Genomic DNA, 20799 nt, shown 5'->3' with positions numbered 1-20799 from the left:
ATAACTGTAACCTTTCATTGGTAATTACTCATCAAAAATTATAAGCAATCATTCCGGTAAATCTTAAAACATCTGCTTTTGTTGTGCCTAGGGAAGAAACATGTTTCCAAGTGGCAATGGGTTTTTAGCTTCCAGGGTATTATGGCAAGAAAAAATGAATCTCAGTTCAGAGTACCCAAAGATACTGCATCTGTACCAGAAACGTATCCCCCTCCTAGTCTGCTGGGATGGTTCAGGATGAAGTTCTGGTCTTAAGTTTAAACATTGACTTCTGGCACAGACCTATTTTCTAGTCTTTTGATCTGCTGATAAAATGCAAATAAATTACCTATATTCCATATGCTATCACCTATTTGATTATACATTTTTTTCAGCTGTTTGTAACAGGAAAGATGAAAAAAATATGACCCATTTCTTTTACACTACTGCTTTGGGCACAGTCCTCTTGAGTCACAGGATCTAGTCCATGTACTAAGAATTAAATTCACATCAGCATTCAGTTATTTCAATGTCTTAATACCTGAAAAAAAATGCAGTTCCTTGAGTAGAAACGCCATGATCCAAAGCTGCCATTAATTGAGACATGGGTTGTTTAATTGTGGAATTTAAGGGAATTGCCTGTCTTTTACGAATAGCTAAAAACCTGATGTTAATTTATATAAAAAAATACCAAAGTATAATAGCCAACATTGTCCACATTTAAAATTTCCAGTCTTGGATCTCAGCTGTATATCAATCTGCTATCCTCTCAGATCAATTTAAAATCTTTTTCTTGAGAGATTTGTTCTCCCTGCCCACTAGAAGAAATCTTGTACATATACAAATTGATCTGAAGGTAGGGAGAAAAAAAAAAAAATCACAGAAGAAAGTTTATTTCGGGTATATTGCTGCACAGTTGATGTAGGGTTTTGGCCTTCGCTCTGCAGCATCACTTTCTGGCTTACTGCTAAACGCTGGATTAGGTGGAATAGTGGTTTGTCCTAGCGTATCATCTGCACACTTAAACATAATCTGCTTTTGAAAAGCCAATCGCCAGCTGTATGTATGGTACGTGTAATAGTGGCATAAGGCATTAATACCGTTCAGACCAAAAAAACATGTGTTTCCATGAAGCAGCAATTTGTAGCAATTGTAGAACAAAGACTTCTGCTCTCTGTGCAGGAGCAGATCAGAAAAGGACCTGGAGCTACGTAACTCATTTTCTTCCCATTGTGTTCATCCTTTCACCAGATGAAGCGCACACTTCCCATGCTGTTCCATTCATACAGCCGAACGTTCATTCAGAAACAGAATGCTTCCTTTAGTTGATGGATTAAAGGCAGGAGGGGGGAGGAGTGTAAAAATGTTTGGGGATGTGCAATACTTCAGGAACAACGTTTAAAGCTTATTTCACACTAAGAGCTTGTGATGTTGGGGGTTTTTTTACACAACTTCAAAACTAAACAGGTGCTGCCTCTTAAAGGAGCAAAACCATTTAAAAATGCATGACCTAAAGCAGTTTTTTTAAGCTGCTGAGAAGTCATTGTCAACTTATTTTTAAATTAATCTTATAGTATACTTTCAATACACTGTAGAAACTAAGTGAACTATTTATTTCTGCCTTGCCCTGACTAATCTAGCATGATATCTCAGTCAATTGAAATATGAACCTAGGAATGCGTATTAGTGACCCTAAAAAAACCAGCAAGTAAACTCTGTAAGCAGCTTTAAACTTTAATGTTTGCTTTTCATCTTCACTTGCAGACCAGGTGTCTCTAGCAAAGCCAATCTGAGGAAAAGCTACTTTTGTTGGAGTCTCTTTGTGAACAAAACGGATGACATAAAGAGCAGGTGTTAAAATAGTGAGAAAGGCAAACAGCAGTTATTTTACAGGATGTTTAGCACTGGAACACATAGAAAAAAATGAGGCTACTCTGAAGCATCTTATTTGGAAATCTTTGCTCAAATAAAAGAAACGTTTTTCTGCCTTGTAAAAGAGAATCTGCCTTTTGATCCCCCAAAGAATGGGTGAGATATACTTATGCTATTCATTTTGTAGCTGATTTCCCAGGGACTGACAGGAAAAAGCATAGTTTTTACTAAATACGGATGCTGGAATTTGCTTACTGGTTTCTGTTTACCTGATGTCTCTTATGATACTGTGTTTGCCTACTTCAGTGGCATTTGGCACTGGAGTCTTTTGTGTGATTTTACTATTTATATTAGGAAATTGCTTAGCAGCTGGACAGATTAGACTGGTTTATTTTGTGTGTTTTCCATCCCACATTGCACATCTGTTAATGTTGGTCTTAACATTACAATAGTGAGCATTGCAAATTAGTAAGTAGAAAGGTAAGTAAGCATGTGGAGAGAAATGTGTTTGCCTGGGAGATTAAAAACCGAAAGCTACTGAACTGACATCATTTGGGTCTAAATTAAGAATCCTAAAACCATAAAAACATTGATTTAGAGGCCCATACTGCAGCCTTCAAGTGAATGTATTTTGGATTTTAACTTCAGTGTTCATTTTCAGGTAGATGAAAACACTGTGCTTTCAGCTTTGAAGTGTGGCTTCTGTTCCTCACATGCATAAACTGGCCAGCAGGTTTCTTTGGTTGTATCATACCAGTTCTGTAGTATTGTCATTGATGAGAGAACTGAACCCTAACGCAAAGTTATTTTATAGTCACATAAGATGTGGCTGCTCATTATAGAGAATTGTCCACTCTCTATATTTGTAGCAAGTATTTCTTTAGGAAAAAAACCTTATGACAACACTGGAACACTTATTTGGAGACACTATGTCAACTCAACCAAGTCCTCAAAATATTTAATGCTTAGAAGACAGGCATCTTGTTATGAAACATAAACACTCATAAATTTACTAGGCAATTAAACCACAGTATCACACTTTTTCAGGTACCAGTAAAATAAAGGTTTATTAGAGCAAAATCAGTTGAACTATATATGTGGAAGGAATAGTGATCAGGTTTATTTTCCAGTAATATCAAGAATATATGCAGTTTGATATTTTTTTTCTGCTGATTCAGGTATTATTTTACAAATGTTGCCACTTTGTCAATAACCATGTAACTTGCCCTTAGTTACAATGGAGTTGCATTACAGGAAGCTATGTGGCATCTGCAACACCTCTTCCAGAATATTTTTCCCTTGAATATTGTATATTCAAGTGGAGAAATGTTACAGGATGCAAAGGATATCCGCTAATGAGCTTTCTTGAAATCCCATCACTTCACTAGGCTCGTTTCACTGCAAGTCAGACTTGCCGTCTTTGCTTAGAATTACAGTTCTTATCAGTGGGGCTTCACGTTAATTTCTGCACGCAAGTTTCACGTTCCAAATCACAGTTTTCAAACATGCCTCGGAGAAAGGTACATTTTGTAGTCTTTAAACAGAAATAAAGTAGCCCTTATCAGTTAATTATAAATTAGCAGCTGGCTCTTTCGTGTCAGAAATTTCAGATGTGCTCGCAGTCTGCTTGTGTATGGAACCACTGTTTGTCCAAGCAGCCCAAATGTAATGACAAACTTTAAAGCATGAGCTCTGCGGAGCAGTGCAGTGCTCTTTTCCTTTCTAGTCAGTAAAACTGTTCTCAAACTTCAAAACAACTTTTTGGTTGAAAGGTACTTCAGAAGTTTAGCTTAGATAATGCGGTTTGTGGACTTAGAAACTGTTAGAATGGAAGAAAAAAAACCACACAAAAAAAAACCCCAAACAAAAAGCCAAACCCCCCACAATGATATAAATAACAGGATATTGTAAACGAGACTTTTAGACCAGAAATGCCACTATCCTACCTTCATTAGCCACTGAGTGTTGTTTTCCATGATGTTTTCAAGTAATTGCAGTCTCTGAACGGAATCATCGTAATCTAAAGGCGCATCCCTTTGCACCGCGTTGGAGACGTATGACGGCGAAGATCGGCAGTTGTCCGTCTCGGGCAAAAGGAAGGTGTAGCTGCATGACCCATGCTGAACCTGGTACTGCTTCTTGCCTATGGTCTCCATGCTCTTACTGAAGGAGCTGTATCCTGAAGCTAAGAGAATAGTGCAGCCCAGAAAGAAGTAACCAGTCAGCTGCATTTTAGTTCCTGCGGTAGCGCGGCGAGCCCGGAGTGCTTTGGCGCGGGAGCGGGAGCGCAGAGCTAGTTAACCTGCGCTGAGCGCGGGCGCTGCGGGGCCATGTGCCGTCAGGAGGAGGGTTGGGCTTCGCCGCTCTCCAGATCGCCGCGGCGGAACGCGCCCTCTCCTCCGCGGACGCCGTGCCCTCCGCTGTCAGATGCGGGAGGCAAAAGGGGGACAGTTGCGGGGGTCGGGTCGGGTCCGGTCCGGCCCCGCTCCGCTCGGCCCGCGGGCCGTGAGGCTGCTGTTGCTGCCTGCGCTGCCTCCTCCTCCTCGCCTGCGCCAAAACCGCAGAGCCTCGGTACCCGAATTGATCCCTGCCTTTCTCTTATATGATAAGTTGATCAGAGCGGGCTGACATGTGGAGCGGGGCCGCTCCTCCCTCTCCGCTTCGCCAGTGCCTCCCTGCGGGGGCGGGAGGGAGGGGGTTGCGGCCGCCCGGGCGCGGAGCTGCGCGGGGCGGCACGGCGGGGCGCGCAGCGGAGCGGGGACGCGCGGGGCGGGAGGAAGGGCTCCCCGGGGAGGAGCCGGCAGCAACAAGACCCCTGCGAATTCCTGCAGCACAGCTCTCATTAAGAATTTCCTAGACAGAGCAATCAGTTCCGATAGCCTCCAACTACGGTTGTAAATTATTGGCGGTGGTAATCATTTTTAAACGGTGAACTGTTGTTGCTGGGCTTGTTAGTTCTTCTGGGGGGGGAAAAAAAAAGAAGTTTCTGGGCTTGTTAGTTCTTCTCAATTATTTATTTATTTGTTTGTTTATATGCTGAGCCGAGCTGGAATTTCGTTAGTGTTTAATGCATTGTGTAATTACAGGGAAAGACACTGTCCTAAGCATATAAACCCAGGCTCCAGCACTTCCTTGCAAAGAGAACAAGAGAGGGGGTTTAATTACAGACTTTGTATTTTACCGAATCTCTGAGATGGATACTCATTTTTTAGGCATGTCTTTCTATAGTTAAGGGCTTTCAAGAATGGTGGGTTTGTTGTTTTGGCGGGTTTTTTAAGGATTTTTGTCTGTATTAACTGGCTAACTTTGGAAGTGCTAACATTAGCAAGATTTACAGACCACAAGTCAGCTGGGACAGGGAGAAGGGATAACTGCAGGCAGGGTGGCATGGAGGCATGCCTCAGGAAGTGGCATGACAGAATAGCAGCAACCCTGCCAGCTCTCAGGAGCCCGACTCCCTGCTCTTGGAGCTGGGAAATACTTGTAAAAGGTGAGAGGAAAACCTAGTGAAGTATTTGAAATGTATATGCAAGAGGAGAAAGGAGCTTCCCCTACTTCCCACTTCCATGTTCTCTGTAATGATTAGTGATCTTGAAAGAGAAAATTACTAACCAACTTATCAAACCCTGGGAAAGGCCTGATTCCACTGAAACTTTGGAAGAGTTTGCTTCTCTGTTTTAGCAAATGTTGTCTTGAAACTGCACAAAAAGATACCAACACTCGAAGACAAATTTCTTGAGACTATAGCTAAGTCTGGATCTGGAAGCTATAGATTTTTCTTAATTAAAGTGAACAAAGGGGATGCCTCAGTAGTCAAACTAGCATGAATTACAGACCAAAGTTTCTCTTACACAAGGAAAACCTCAGCATACCTTGGGACCTCTTAGGACAGGCTCTCTTATATAACTTGCTGTATTTCATATGGTATATTGATGTGGCTTTTATGTTTCAAATCACGGAAGGTGTGTTCAGGGCTTGTCAAATATAGCTGTAGCAGTTAAAATGCATGCCTTACATTGTTGGAAGCCGTTCAGATTTCTTTACTTACTACATAGTTACCTCTGGAAAGGAAAATCTCTATAATTCAATTCTGGAGATATCCAGAAAAGTCCTAATTGTACTTGTACAATTGTACAATTGGACTCTGACCTGCGGAACCAATTTGTCAGGGTTTTTTTCCTGTTGAGCGTTCATCCTTCCAGCCAGAGGAAATGGAGGAATACGTTTGAAACTTACAATATTGTTAGGATTATTTTTTACAAAACACAAAAACTGTACAGAAGTTTGGCATATAAAGTTACTAACAAACTCATCATACCCTGGGAAAGGCTTGATTCCACTGACATTTTGGAAGAAATGCATTCTCTCAAAGAAAGCATATAAAGTATGTGTTCCCTATTCTTTCAACTTTGTATTGCAATAGCAAAGCAAATTAATGTGACAGCTACCTGCATTGTTAATAAAGTTTCAGAAACTTTTTGTGCACTAATTTCTACTTTTCAGTGTATCAAAGTCTTTGAAAGGATGTTTAATTCCATATGAATCACAGTCTCTTGCAAGGTATTTGAGAAACATACCATTATCCAGTGAAGACAGCATGTAGGATTAGATCTATACACTAGACTATGTGAAGCATTTCTAGGTATCTAACTGGACATTCAAATTCAATATTATCTGTTATATGAGTATTTTTAATTAATTTGCTACATTAAATAAGAATTTCCTGTTGTAATTTGTTCTTAATTTGGTCTGTTCTCTCCTTTCTTTTCCTCTCACAGGCAGCCCAAAAAATATAGGGCCTTCTAATACAGTAGTGCTGCAAATTAGATTGCACCAGAAAAACTGAAAGCATCTGTCTCCTAATTAAGAAGAACTCTAGGATAATCTTAATTTTTATGATTATTCTCATTAACTTTTAAAAATCATTGAGTTAGATATTAAAGGTAAAGATGAGACTGACCAATGTAGTCTTTTATAAGTTTTCTTTTTAATTATGAGACCTCTACTCAGGAAACTGAATATGTATAAAAGGCAAGATTTAAGAGATGCTGAGAATTCATTGGACAGGATCTCTGTGAGAGGCTTGATTAAATGGCTCTTCAATTGCTATGAAGCTTGCCATCTGTATGCCACACTAGTGAGTAAGATCATCAATGCAGTCTAGCAACTCAGTTTTTCTGGGGTTTTGAGGAGAGACTGGAGTGTCTCTGAAGGTTTGAACCAGAGTCTGTTTTCCTTTAGGAAAGGCCAATGCATGACCCTGGGAGGCCCTTGAGCCCTGTTGGCCCAGGAACAAAACTGAACTTGGAAGCTGACTGACAAGGCTTGCTGTATCTTGGACCTCCACTAGGGAGAACTGTGGTTGTATGAATACTGGAAAGAGAAACTAGTTCTACTTTTACTGTTTTTTTGGCTGACTTCATTTTTTCGCGGTGGCTTTTCTTTTCTTTTTTTGAATGAATGACTGAATGGCCAGTTGCTATGGCAGCTGTTCAGGGAAAAGGTATGGGAAGTGCAGGTACTATTCTGAGAAATGACAAGAAGTTACTAATGGAAGACTCTTAGCACAGTAGGTACCACCAGTTAGCTACTCTGCTGTGCTTCTCATCTAACTCTGCAAGTAACACTCTGCAAGTTCAATGTGGTTATATTTTCCCCGACTTTTCTTCAACACTTCCAGGCTTGAGGGGCAGTAACTGGAATACAGCCCCAAACACACACGCAACTGAGAGGGGATTTTACTGTTTCCCCATCTGGGTCTAATGGACTTATATTGCTTTAATGAAGTGCTCTTTCCCACTGCCCAGGAAAGTTAGCAAGTGTTCACCTTGCCAACAAAATATACATCCCTTTAACCCTTCACTACAGGATAGTGCCGTATTTGGTGTATCCTTCGGAGCATTTGATTCTGATCCTTCACCCTTTCTATCCCTTTGGGAGCAGCTTTCCCAGCTGTGGAGGAGGAAGTGGTCTTCTCTGCCTCCCCAGGGAGTCAAAGTCAGTCAGAGTTCAGGGGGAAAGAAAGTAGTAACAGCTAGATTTAGAAAACTGGTGTGAAAAGTAAAACATGTTACATACATTTTTATCCTTGAAAACTGAGGAGGAGGAGGAAGAGGGAAGATGCCGGAGTACAGCTTTTTATTGAGCCTCAGAGGCATAATAACAAGTCTACTCACAGGGCAGGGCTTATTCCAGAAAAGCTGAATGACAGAGACGATGTGTCTCCCGTCAGTTATGAGAAGTAACATCTCATTGTTAGACATGTTGACGTAGGAAGGAATTCTAATAATTTTGCACAGAATCTTATATATGCCAGTCTGAAACTGAGTAAGAAGCTATGATTCAGACCAATCGCTTCTGTGATTTTCCCATCTTTATTGCTCTCTTCATCTTTTATTTCTGCTGTTGATAGGGAGTGGAGTGTTTGCATTTACAACACATTGATTCTGCAAGCTGAAATACAGCTCCTTAGCCTGTGATTTCCCACTTGCTTTGTAGCTGAGTGTATATAGTATTTGGCATAAAATAGCAAATACTGGTTTGGTATATTTAAAGTACAAATTAGATCTTTCCCTTTTTAGAAAGAAGATACCCACTCTACAGAAGTCACCTTATAAGAAGAGTTAAAATGTATATTTTGTCATAAATAAACATTTAGAACATTTTGCCAGATGTGTTGCAGGCAATTTCCTTTCCTGGGAAACAGTAAATTCCCTTACTCAGCCAATCCGGTTTTTATTCCATACAGCATATGACTAAGCTGCTTTGAGAGAGACGTCTGAATACCACTAACATTATCTTTCCAATTATTTTACTTAGAGCTGCACAGCTTCTGTTTGACAGGCAAATACAGAGATCTTGTGAGATCTCTGATAGAAAAGGAAGCACGAAAGTTTTTGAGTTGACTTGGCTTTAGTGTGCTATCTGCATACTTTGCCACCTAAAACTTCCAAGATGTTGATTTAGTAGATAAGCAAGTTCTCATTTCGGGAGTTTTCTTGTTTTAGCAAGGGAAAAATATGTAATGAAATATGTGCAAAATAAAGGCAGGACAATGTAAACAGTTAGGTTCTGGTGCTTCATTCTTACAGCAATATTTGATCTACATATATAAATGAAAGTGCTTTAGTGTGAGAATGCGGAACTTCAAAATCAAATCTGAGATGAAAAATCTGAAATTTAGAATAAATTAATGAAGTATTTTATATATTTCTGGTATTTACATTCCTCACATTTTGACACTCAATGTTAAGTCTCCACCTTTGGTTCCTGGTACTTTAATATTAGCTTATGATAGTTGCATTTGCTGACTTCAAAATATTTTCTTTCATTGTGATTATTTTAGCATATTTCTCAGGAACAAATGTCAACAAGGACAAGACTCATGAACTTGTAACATAAAAAAACAGGGAACAGGATCTTAGACCCTACTAGATTTTAAGTCGGCTGAAAGTCTTGTCTGTTTTGAGTTCTTACACTCTTTGGAAGAGAGGAGTGCCAGGTTATTATGTTTCCCAATAAGCCAAACCAAACTGTTTTCATCAAGACCCATAGTTCAGTTCTTTGGCACTTCTAAAATTAGTGGCAAAGTCTTACCAATCATTCCTCCTTTCCCCGCCATTTGCCTGTTATCCTTTTTGTTCAGTCTGAACTCCACCAGTCTCTCACGACTGCTTTAACAAAATCTCAGGATTCCATTCACTTTCTCAGCTGCTACTTATTTCTAATCATTCAGAACATCTGGCATAACATCTTGTGAATTCATAGTCATCTTTATGTTCTGTCTCTGACGTTCCCTCATGTCTCCTTTTAGTGCCCTTCCTTTCAAGGGACAGCATTTACCCAGTAATTCTCATATCGTACTTTTGCTGAAGGGACAAGAGGTCAAATAATCTGATCCACTGAAAATTCCAGTTACCACTCTGTCTTGGCAACTCAGTCTGTTTGTTCCCATCTTGCCTTGTAACATCCAATCCCTCATTTCAGTACACGATATACTTCCTAGATGGCATGCTGTTAGTGGAAGCATGATGCGGCCAAACCCAGACCTTGTGTCTTCCTTTGGAAATGCTTGCACACTTTTTCACAGTTCATACTGCCACCATCCTTTAATGCATTTAAATCTATAATTTAAATCTATAATCAGCAAGTTATGTTCATGACAAACATCCTCCTTTGTTTCTTTGGTATTTTATTCTCTCCCTTTTTTGATGTTATGCTTTCATTAACATCTCTAAAACTCCTATGTTAATCTTCAACACATTGAATTTTGCAACATATGCTGTCTGACTCTTCCATAAACTTTGCAAAGTGACTTGGTTATGAAGTTTATTATATTAGTTCTCCCTCTCTGAGTAAATTACATTCAAGTTTATTTTCATTAAAAATTGTTAGACAACTGATCTAGGTGGACCTGCTTCTGCAGGGGGGTTGGACAAGATGATCTCTAAAGGTCCCTTTCAGCCCCTGCCAGTCTGTGATTCTATGATTCTATGAACTGTCAGAGCCTCACATAGGTAGACTGTCTACTTAATTGCTTCTGAATTGATTTTGGTTTTGGAAGCTCTAAACTCAGTATCTCTCCAACCAAATATGTCAGCGTCTTTGCCTACTTTGTAGGCACTGACTGGATTGGGTTTCTTGCACTGTCTTAGCTAAGCTTGGGATGTCTTTCCGACATATTTTCCACTTACAGACTTATTCAGATATCCTGCTTTGTTCTGTAACATCTGCTCAAGGCTTTTTGACTAAGATTATATTAACATGAAAAGAAATAGTGTTTTTTTATATATACATAATTATCTCTATATATATGTATTTACTTAATATGTTGTAGATGCCACTGTCACATTGGTCATGTTAATTTAGATTGGGACTTTATGATATCACATCTTGATCAATAATGATATAATGAATTAATGGGTTTTTTACATTCCTGTCATCATCACTGCCACATTACAAAAACCTTCTTAAATATAAAATGCTGCTTAGTTTTTACTGTTTCATTACTTTTATAGTGATCACCTTTATTAGCCCAAACTTTCAAGTACATTAATGAAGTGTCTATTTGTAGGACACTGTGGGTATTTTTTTAATAATGAATGTTATTTTAATCTTTGAAAGCTGAATCATCCACATACAGAAGTAGGAAGTGAGTCCCAGGATTAAGAAGAACAGTTGTTATATGTCTTTCCTCCTTAACATGTTTATATTGTTTGGCTACAGTGGCCAAAGGCTGTGCTCATTCTCTTCAGAGATAACGTGATGACAGCAAACTTTAGCTGGTAACAAGTGTCATTACATCTTAAACTCAAATAGCATGAGTTCAAAATTAACATGGAAATTACAGCTAATGTTAAGGATCTTACAATTGGACTGCTGAATATCTTTGACAGTGTTAAGTGCTGTGCCTCATCTACTTCCCAGATTGGGCAAAACAATACAGCACTTGTTTAAACACGTTGCCACTGGTTTGAAACCGAATGAAATAACTTGCATGCTAATGTGTAGCAACTAGCTCTAATGAGGCCTTTAAAACCTATTTTTAAAAATCATGTCCATAGCACATGCATATTTACTATTAAATTATATGTGAAAAAAACAGATATTCTTACCCTATATGCTCACATACTGTTTATGTGCTCTTTGAAAAATGTCTTTTTAATTACAGTTTTGTGCATTTGGACAATTTAAACCTAAAATTTTTATGTAAGGTTTTTACTTTGGTTGTATTATGTGAATGTCGAATAACATTGATGTGAAAAGGCAGCAGACTCTGAAAGAATCCAGAAGGCTTTTGGAAAATGAAAAATCTGCCTTACTGACATTTTAAAGAAAAATGCATGTGCTCTTTGTTTAAAGGAATGTATGTTAAAAAGGTCTAAGCAGCTGACAGTAATCTAGCCTTACAAATCACCCCAGTCCCTGTGATTTAAACCCTTCTTCTTGTAAGCAGTCGTTCAGGTTAGTGGAAGGTTCTCTCATCTGGTAATAGCACACTTATTTGATAATAACAGCATGTCATACTTCCCAAGAGCAGGTTCAAGTTAAGAATCTGAATTCAAAGATAAACTGATGTCAAAGGGAGAATGAAAAGGAAGTGAGAAACTGTGTTAAGAGAAATAAACAAAGCTTTCGGAGAGAGAGAGGACATTTATGGCAACAGTAAGGTACCTAGTTCCTGACATCTGTTTCCCTCAAGAAAAAAATACAGTACATACGCTAACCTTTTTATAGAGAGTGCAAGAAAAATGTTTGCAGCATATTTTCATATATCCATATTTGTTGGACTGTGTTTTGGATGTGTAATATGAAGAGGACAGAGCAACTGCAAACTATTTTTGCTCCACCGAAAGAAAAAGCTTTGCTTTTTTCAATTCTAATAAACATAGTTCAATAACAGTTCTCTAAAATAGTGCACACCCTCTTGCTCTTTCTGCCACAAAGACTAGGCATTGTTTTCATCATTCCTTTTTCTGTTATAAGAGCAAAGGAAGGAACTAAGCTATTTTTTGGTGAGGCATCAGAACCTGTGATGGGACAGGAGAAAGATTACCTGCATACTGATACTAAGATCAGAGCTCCTTTGAGCTTGAACTGCTTGCCTCCATACAACCATCTAGTGAAACTCCTATTGCTGTGTAAATATTAACATAAGAACCTCACTAGCTGAGTAACGATCTATTCTTTATCTCTCCAAATAAATCATTTTCTAGAAAGATAATCTTTCATCTCCAGTGGAATGTGTACAGAAGATTAAATCTCTTATGAGTATTCTATGATTAAAATGGCATATTTCCTTCAAGACACAAATCAATTAGAAAGCCCTCTACTGATCTTTCATTTTGTCTGAGTTATTACTGGAGTAGTTTCACTACACAGACAAAATGCAAACCATTGAAAATCTTTGTTTTTTCTCACTAGAAACACGTGTAAATGAAATTCAGAGACTTGTCGTCGGTTATGTCTGTCTTGTTGAAACATTCATGCTCATTCAGGCTACTTACAGCCAAACTGACTTATATTTACAAATCCCCTCAAATCGTTAAATCTTATCTTACTAGCTTCATTTTAAACTTTAGAAGAAGATCTTGCTTATAATTGTATGTTCTCCCTTGATTTTTAAGTAAGTCAATATCTTCAGTCAAATCTGTGATCAAATTCTATTTTAAATAACTAAAAAGGTTTCACCTTTAGTGTTAAGTGATATATTACCAGTTGTCACTGTTTTAACTGTAGCCTGTGGAATGTTATTAAGAGCGACGTCCAGTGAATAGCATTTTTGTTGAACATAAATAACTAATATATCTAATTAATCAAATTAATGATCAACTGTTGTTATTCTACTAATTTCTGCTTTCCTTTGCCTGTTCACCCAATCAAAAGTGTCATTTTTAAGGACAAAAATGCATACATTGAAGTTGAAATATTTACTATATGATGAGTGTTCTAACTGGGCTGGCTTAGAATATTTTCCTCTTCTATTAATGAAGATTGAATCCTTATGTAGGGTGTCATGGTGGCTTTCTTTGATTAAATACAAAGACCAGGTCACCCAAGGCTTCCTTGTTGAGTCAGAGAGATTTCTCTTTGATGATCATAAGGGAACTCTTGAGTAACAATCTGAGAAAAAAAACTCCTAAAGTTAGGTGAAATGAATGTCATGGGAAGGAAAAGCCTTTTCCAAAATTATTCACCCTGGAAAGATAATTATTTTACACTGTAGGCTCATTTTTCAAGGTTAAGAGCACTAAATAAAGGACAGTTGAAATGTTTAAGCAGTGCCCGTTCAGGAACTCCACTGAAGCTCTCCCTTATAGATGATGAGGAAGTATGGGCTAGTGAGGCACTGAGTTTTCAGCCAGCTGTGAAGTATTCCAACAGAACTATAGCAGGTAAAGAAGCCATTAGGAGTCATGGCCTAAGCTTTGTTTTACTTTTATATCAAGTATAAAGAGGCTAAGATCTATGAGGCTGTAGAAAAGCCTTTCATGAGAAGCAGCAGAATCCCTGTTGCATGAGTAATTTAATATAGATGTGTAAAATGCTAAAATATGTAAAGGAAAATCCTGTACTGGCAGCAGTAAGAATTAAATGATCTAATAAGCTTTTTCATCTGTTAATTTCACTCATTAAACCTCGTCTCTTCACTGAAAGAAAAATGTTTATGTTGGACCTGCATGTGAAAAGTACTTATAGAAAAAATATTCATCTTCAGATGATAAAAGTATAATTAATATATTTTAATTAATTCTTGCATTTTCTCACAGCCTTGAAATGAAACCTGTCATCCACAAGCTAATATTAATGCCTGCAATAAGCACACTTATTACAATGTAATGCAGGAGTGGTCTAAGTATTGGAAATTATTATCTTTTTAGATTTCATTGCAATATTGGAACAACTTCATTTTATATTATTAATTCTACCAGTGACTTGCAAAAGAATATAGTTACTCCTATTAATAAAAGCATCAGTGAGACACTGCTTCATAGGTTATTATTGCCAGTATGTAAACATGCTTAACAGACTGAGAAGATTACAACCAGGCAACTGTAAATAGTTTTATTGCTACTTTTGTTTTCAGTTTTTTTTTTTAAATCATGCTTGTTTAAACATGTTTACATGTTTAATATCAGCATGTTTTTAATACTTTAAAAAATGCACTTAATGGATGTCATCAACATAATGAGCCACAAAATTCATATCAAAATCAGACTGCTCATAGTTTCTGTTAGATTTTCAGTATTTATTCTATGTTAAGCAAGTTCCTTTGTATTCATATATTTTACTTTCCTGGTTCTGCACTAGAGTGGAGAAAATCTGCACTCACCTACCCCTTAGCTGGCCCAGATTTCTGGATTTGAGCAATACACCCAACAAAGAAATATAACATACTAAGACAACAATTTCAATAAACTGACAGCCTGGAGGATTAAGAAAAAAGTGGTGCTTTAAGGGCAAAGCATGGACCTCTTATTTAGAGGCTTTCCTAAGTGTAAGTCAGAACCTTTTTCTGACTTTTCTAACATGCACAATGGTCAGAAGCTGCTGAAGTAAAGAAGATGTGGGTCTGTTCTCCATTACTATAATTTGCAGATACCCTGTGTCTGCTTACAGAGGATGGCTCAAGGCTTTTAAGTTGTTGATGACACGAATAGTGGCCAAGAACTGTCTTTATATGAAATACAGGTGTATTTTAGAAGTAAACCAGAATGTGTGAATCCTCAACCAGTTGTTGCTCTGCAAAATGGCAATAGAAGGCAGCAAATAAATAAAAGCTTTATTTTGTGTTTACCGTGATTTTTGAAGCCAGAATCATAATGTCTGGGTAGTTAGTTATCAGCCTTAGACATACAAATTCCAGAAAGAGTCTCATTGTAAGACCTTTCTTTCGTATTTCCATAATGTGACAGTAAAAACTAGTAACATTCTACAGATTTGATGTTGCTTTTGAGACTTTTTTGCTTGTGTCTATGTATACGTATGGCATGTATGTGTTTATTATACCTAATGAGAAGGAAGTCCTCTCAGTACCTTTGATACTGATTAAAACTTCAAATTAGATTGGAATTTAGTGTCTGCCTACAGGAACACGATATGATTCGTAGTTGCATACAGGTTGCACTTCCTAAAACTTACTATGGTGGCTGCAGGGAGAGTTTTTATCACATGCAGAGTAATGCGTATGGATGTTTTTCTAAGCACTTCAACAACCAGTCTAACAGAAGGAATCCTAAAAATATTTACCTCAGTTTATCGTGTTTTCAGTAGTAGCTATGTTACTAGAGATGGCAGAAACCACCTACCTGGCATCATCTCACTTCAAATACTATGTCAAAGATGCTACCAGGCCATGATTTTCTGTGAGTCATATGCTGTTTCTCCGTCTAACATTCTACTGTTAGTTTGTCTGGGTTACATCTGTGAGAATAATCTCTATATTCTTTTGATATACAGCTACAGACAAGATAAAAAATAACTTCTATATGTTAAGGATGAAAATGCAAATGGCTATTTTTATTTAATAAAGCCAGATTGTTGAGCATGGCACTAATTTTGTCCTTATTACCAGTGAAGACATGAGAACTTGAAGTACATCCTGCTTCCATACTAGTGAAATTGGCTCAAACTGGAAGGAGCAAGACATAGCATAGTTTTTTTTTGTGGACTGTGTCCTTTAAACACTAGTTCGCAAAGGCATTCTGAGTCTACAGGCCAATTTTGTCCAAAAGATGTTTTTTAAGATGTATGTAGCATATTCAGATAGAACAGCCAAGATTAACACAGTTTCAGAAACCTCTTGAACTTTATAGATGCATCTGATTATTGCTCAGGAACCCATTCTGGGAAGGATGCCCACCTACCTGTGTGGCTTCTCTGGCTGATGTACATGATTTATGCAATTGAGTACGTGAATGTGTCTTGTAATGATTTACAAATAACTTGTTACACCCCAACTAGCTGCTAAAAAGAGCTCTGTTTTAGCTACATAGTTAATTCTCTAGGATAAAATCAGTGTCTGTAATTCCTTTTACCACTTCATAGTCCTTGCTTACAGCATGATAGGTCTTATTAAGAGGATCCGGTTGTATTGCCACACTTAGGTCACCCAAACTTTTAATCAGTTACCTTGCTTGTAATTTTAATGTGTGCCACCAGTTTCCTCTCTACATTCAACCAATTTGGATTAACAGGGAAATGAAAAATGAGTGAATGTAAATTTTTTGCTAAACAAAGGCACAAAGTGTTGACAGGATGGCTGATTCCAGCCCAGAATTTTCTCTGCATATAAACATACAGTACATTTCATAAAGCAAAACTGCAGTTTTTGTTTGCTTGCTTTTGGGTTTTCTTCCAAGTTTCTTGAGAGGACATGATCCTCAAATTATAAGAAACACTACAATGTGTTTCCATAAACATATATGGGAAATGCTATCATAACAAGGCACCAGAAAAGCCAGCAAAACCTAAAGTAAGGAAGCTGGAATTAATATGTAGATATTAAGAACAGAGCCAGACCCGGTCTCTTTGCAAACAATATTACTTGCTAGGAAGAAATAGAGGTTTGTTTTGTTCTATTGATAGAGTTCTAGTAGATCTTTGGCTTGCTGCAATTGTAACACATTGTACATTTTACATTATTGTCTGAACTATAACCTTGCACTTGTAGAAAATCAACATTTGGGGAAGCTGTGTTATCATATAAAAACACAATCAAAGTTTATATTTTGGCCTTATTTCTACAGTAGTGAAAGCCTGGTAAAGTTTATGTGCCTTTGTCTTTTTTTTCTCCTCTTGTGGTTGTGATTGTGTTTGCCTGTATGATTCATTACAAGCTTGCTGGCAGATGGTCACGTACACTTTGCAAGAGTGCCTGATGCTAACAATAATCAGCTTTTAGCTTTTTTTTTTTGCCTTTTTTGGTTTTTTTTGTCCTAGGGTATGTTATCCTAATGCTTAGAAAATCATGATTGTTTTCAGTACCTGCCATCTAAATAGTTTATTCTTCAGTAAAAAATGTTTCTCTGCTCATGTTCAGCATTTTGTGAGTGAAAATTAAATTACATGTGTGGATGGTAATAACAGAGAATTAGTATTCCATCTTCCTCACATGAACAACGTGGAAGGATAACTGTTTCATGAGACCAGTATGTGCTATAAGACCTCCTGGCTCCGGCATATGAATGATTTTTTGTTGGTTAAGCCATTAGAGCCCCACAGGGGCTATATAGATAAAGCTTCAGAAATCCTGCTTTGTCTCACTTGATCCCCACGCTTCTTATGGTAGAAGGAAATTGTTTATGTATCTTATTGCATAACAATAAATCAAGCTTATATGCTGTGTTTATCTGTAATGGTTAAAATGCTGTCAGTCCAAAATGCATTCTGTTTATTTAAAAGGTGAACTTGTAAAGAGCTACTTCTACGCAACACAGTAAAATGTGTATAGCAAGTAATATCATTAGAATACAACACAGACACCTTTTCTTTTTTCAATACCAAGAGTAAGATTTATTTCACAGTAGTTCTAGACAGAACAATTCTGGAAGACACAATATGGTGAAACTTTGTGGGGACTGTTTATAACTATCTTTATGCTGGAAAAGGAAAATTTCTAATCTAGCAGTTTTAGTGGAGGCAGATGTTGAGATGCTCTTGTTGGCTTTTGTTTATCATAATTATAGTACACTATATCCAGGCAATAAAATTAGTTATAAATCTGACTCCCTCAAAACACAATGTCATGCAACGGTTCAAGCAAAAATTAATCTTAGTCATTAATTAAAGTTCCCTTATTTTTGACAAATTCTTTGCTCTGTTACTTCATTTAGTCACAAGCAAACATCTGTATTGCAACTTTACTTACATGCTTGTAAGAGCATACAACACTAAAATGACATGTAAGATCGTGGCCTACAGACCTATTTTTCTGAATATAATAGAGTCTTACTCATCTCCTGATATGTTCCTAAGTGTGTCCAGGGTATGATCTTGACTGCTGCATTCTGTACGCCAAAATCAAGCCTCATTCACAGCTAATACAAATAAAATACTCTATGAACCTGTGCCAAATTATGTCCTACTAGTCTCAGTTGTACTGATATAAAATTTGTAATAGGCTCCTTTGATTCCTAACTCACATATCTTAGCTCCAACCACACAAAAAAAATTAATCAATTTTAAAACTTATAGTTGCAGAACCAAATTCCAACTTCAACTGAATTATTTTGCATTGTTTTTGATTTATTGTGCATGTAAGTATATGCATTTATATATAAACATACTTCTCTTCTTGTTCTTATTATTTTGTGATTTATTATGTGTTGATGAGATTCTGTTGTAGACCTTGAGGACCTACAAGACAAGAAGTTCCATTGTCATGTTTTTCTTACAGTGATTTATGTCTTGTGTATTGAGGTTATTTATCAGAACTATTTAAGAAATCACTTAAATTTGTAATTTTTACAAACATTGTTACTTAATATTTGCCTAAAGTTGGTCCCTGAGGCTGCAATCAAAAAAGGGCCTCACTTTGCTTATCAGTATATTACTATTATAGAGGTAGTATTTCTTCGTTATTTTCAACTGAACATAAAACCAGACTTTGCATCTTAATGCATTGCACATATCAAAAACTCAAGATTATTGTCTGCCCCAGGGACCTTTTGATCTACAGAAGAATATTTCCATCTTTATTTTTCCCAATCTGTCTGAAAGGTCACACTTTACCCATATTTGGTTTTACCAGATTTATTTGTGGCCTGGAGGCTTTATCAGCTTCATTTCAAGTGGAAGATCCTGGCAATAGTTGACATGAGAGACTTTTACCTGTGGAGCTGATTCCAGGCAGCCGGATTCTGCTGACCTTCAATAGTCTTTGCTGCATGGCATGACTATTTTTAAAGCTATTGAAGAGAGAAGTTTAACAGGAGTATGTTTGCCTGAGGGAGGGGAGTTTTATGGGTAGTCTGAACACGGTGGAATTTTGTTGGCTGTTTTAACAGTAACTGTTAACATCTTTTAAATGAATACATTTTGGAGAATTGAAGGGAAATGTGTAGATTTTCTGTTTAATACTATCTTTCTCAATGAAATAAACATTTAAGAATCAGCTTAAAAGCATCCTCGCTACCATGTTAAAACTGAAAACTTGTCCTAAAATGTTAGTTGTCTACCAAAAGTTTTGCCTAGCCCCAGAGATTCTTGGCTGAATCAAAGGAAGTTTTAAGTGCCTGAAAGAGCTGCAGTTTCAGCACAAAGTGAGATCAAACTCTACAGTTTTTGTGGAGTGCTAGTGTTGGAATTCTGGGTTTAGCCTGACATAATGGAGGATGATGTTGATGAAGTTTTGCACAAAGCTTTTATCATGTGGAATCATATAGTTCAGTTGATTTTGACTTAGAAAAAAGATTAAAAAGTCAGAATGTCATAATTGGAAACTATTTATTCCATCCCACTGAGTTTATGCTTATAAAAGAAAAGATGTGTCCTCTTGAAGCGGTAGCATAGTGTCATCCTGTCATATTCTCTGTGGGCAGCTGGCTGCTTACTTACATGTGAGCCACCCAAAGAAGATGGCATTGGTTCAACAATATTTTTTTCTTGGATTTTTCTGGGTTTTCTTCTGGAAGCTGATGAGATCATTTCTCAAATTTAGGATTTTGTTAGGATTAACTAAACTATTTCTATTTTCATACTGCTTTGGAGGATGTTGCAGACATAGTAATGGGTATTTCTGTTATCAGCAGTCTTCAGTGTCCTCCATTAGCTTTAACCATTTACAGTGCATGATTCCTCTCTGCATCTAGAACACTACCCTGAGCAGCTGACTGAGGTTTTAACTGGATTTGCTTGAGAACTTCCCTTTGGTTTCTAAGCAAAAGAAGCAGTTCTGTCCACAGAGCTATCACCACTTCCAATTCTGTGGTTAAATAAATGTAGGAAAGAAGCCATTTATGTTGTAATTTATAGGCTGTATTGTACTTAGCCAGACAGTTACATTATGTTGTGTTTGCAGGTCTGGTGTTTAACTTCACTTTCATGGGAAGTTGATTTTTTAAGGTAATTGCAAATTAAGTAGACAGAGGTCTTTCGTCTGAAATCTAACCATGAACATGTGAAAAATAAGGAAAAAGGGCATGGTAAAGGATGCTCCTTACTCCAGTCTCATACATCATCCTGAGGAAAACACAGAACCATTTCTGTGTAAAAAAACAAAAAAGGCTTTCCAACGATATGTTGCAGTGAGTTATAACAATAGGTGTATTATGGGTGCATTTTGCTGTATATAATAGTGTATGTGAAGTATTCTGCTGTTCTAAAAATATTTTTTACTCACTTCACACAGATGTTATTATGTTTGTATGGCATTAGGGAAATTGATTATTACCTTTAATAGCTCTTATGAGACATTATTAGTGAAAACCCTCTTACCTGTGTTTCATC

At 37.3% G+C, this 20799-nt stretch overlaps 2 protein-coding genes across 3 annotated transcripts in view; one reads left to right on the top strand and one right to left on the bottom strand.

Moving 5' to 3' along the window:
- ANGPT2 (angiopoietin 2) overlaps positions 1 to 4541 on the bottom strand; it is a 42583-nt gene extending 38042 nt beyond the window's left edge. The window contains exon 1 of one of the 2 annotated variants that reach the window (XM_010196299.2): positions 3798 to 4541. In XM_010196299.2, coding sequence (XP_010194601.1) covers positions 3798 to 4082 — 285 coding nt within the window. In that variant the 5' untranslated portion in view covers positions 4083 to 4541. The remainder of the gene's footprint in view (positions 1 to 3797) is intronic. The other variant, XM_061989721.1, reaches the window with a different exon arrangement.
- The window catches only part of MCPH1 (microcephalin 1), a 127775-nt gene that overhangs the window by 88228 nt on the left and 18748 nt on the right, over positions 1 to 20799 (top strand). The window lies entirely within an intron of this gene.

Source organism: Colius striatus, chromosome 2 (genome assembly GCF_028858725.1).
Source record: "Colius striatus isolate bColStr4 chromosome 2, bColStr4.1.hap1, whole genome shotgun sequence".
Classification (NCBI taxonomy): domain Eukaryota; kingdom Metazoa; phylum Chordata; class Aves; order Coliiformes; family Coliidae; genus Colius; species Colius striatus.
Note: the sequence above shows the minus strand (reverse complement) of the source record. Positions and strands in the feature narration are given on the sequence as shown.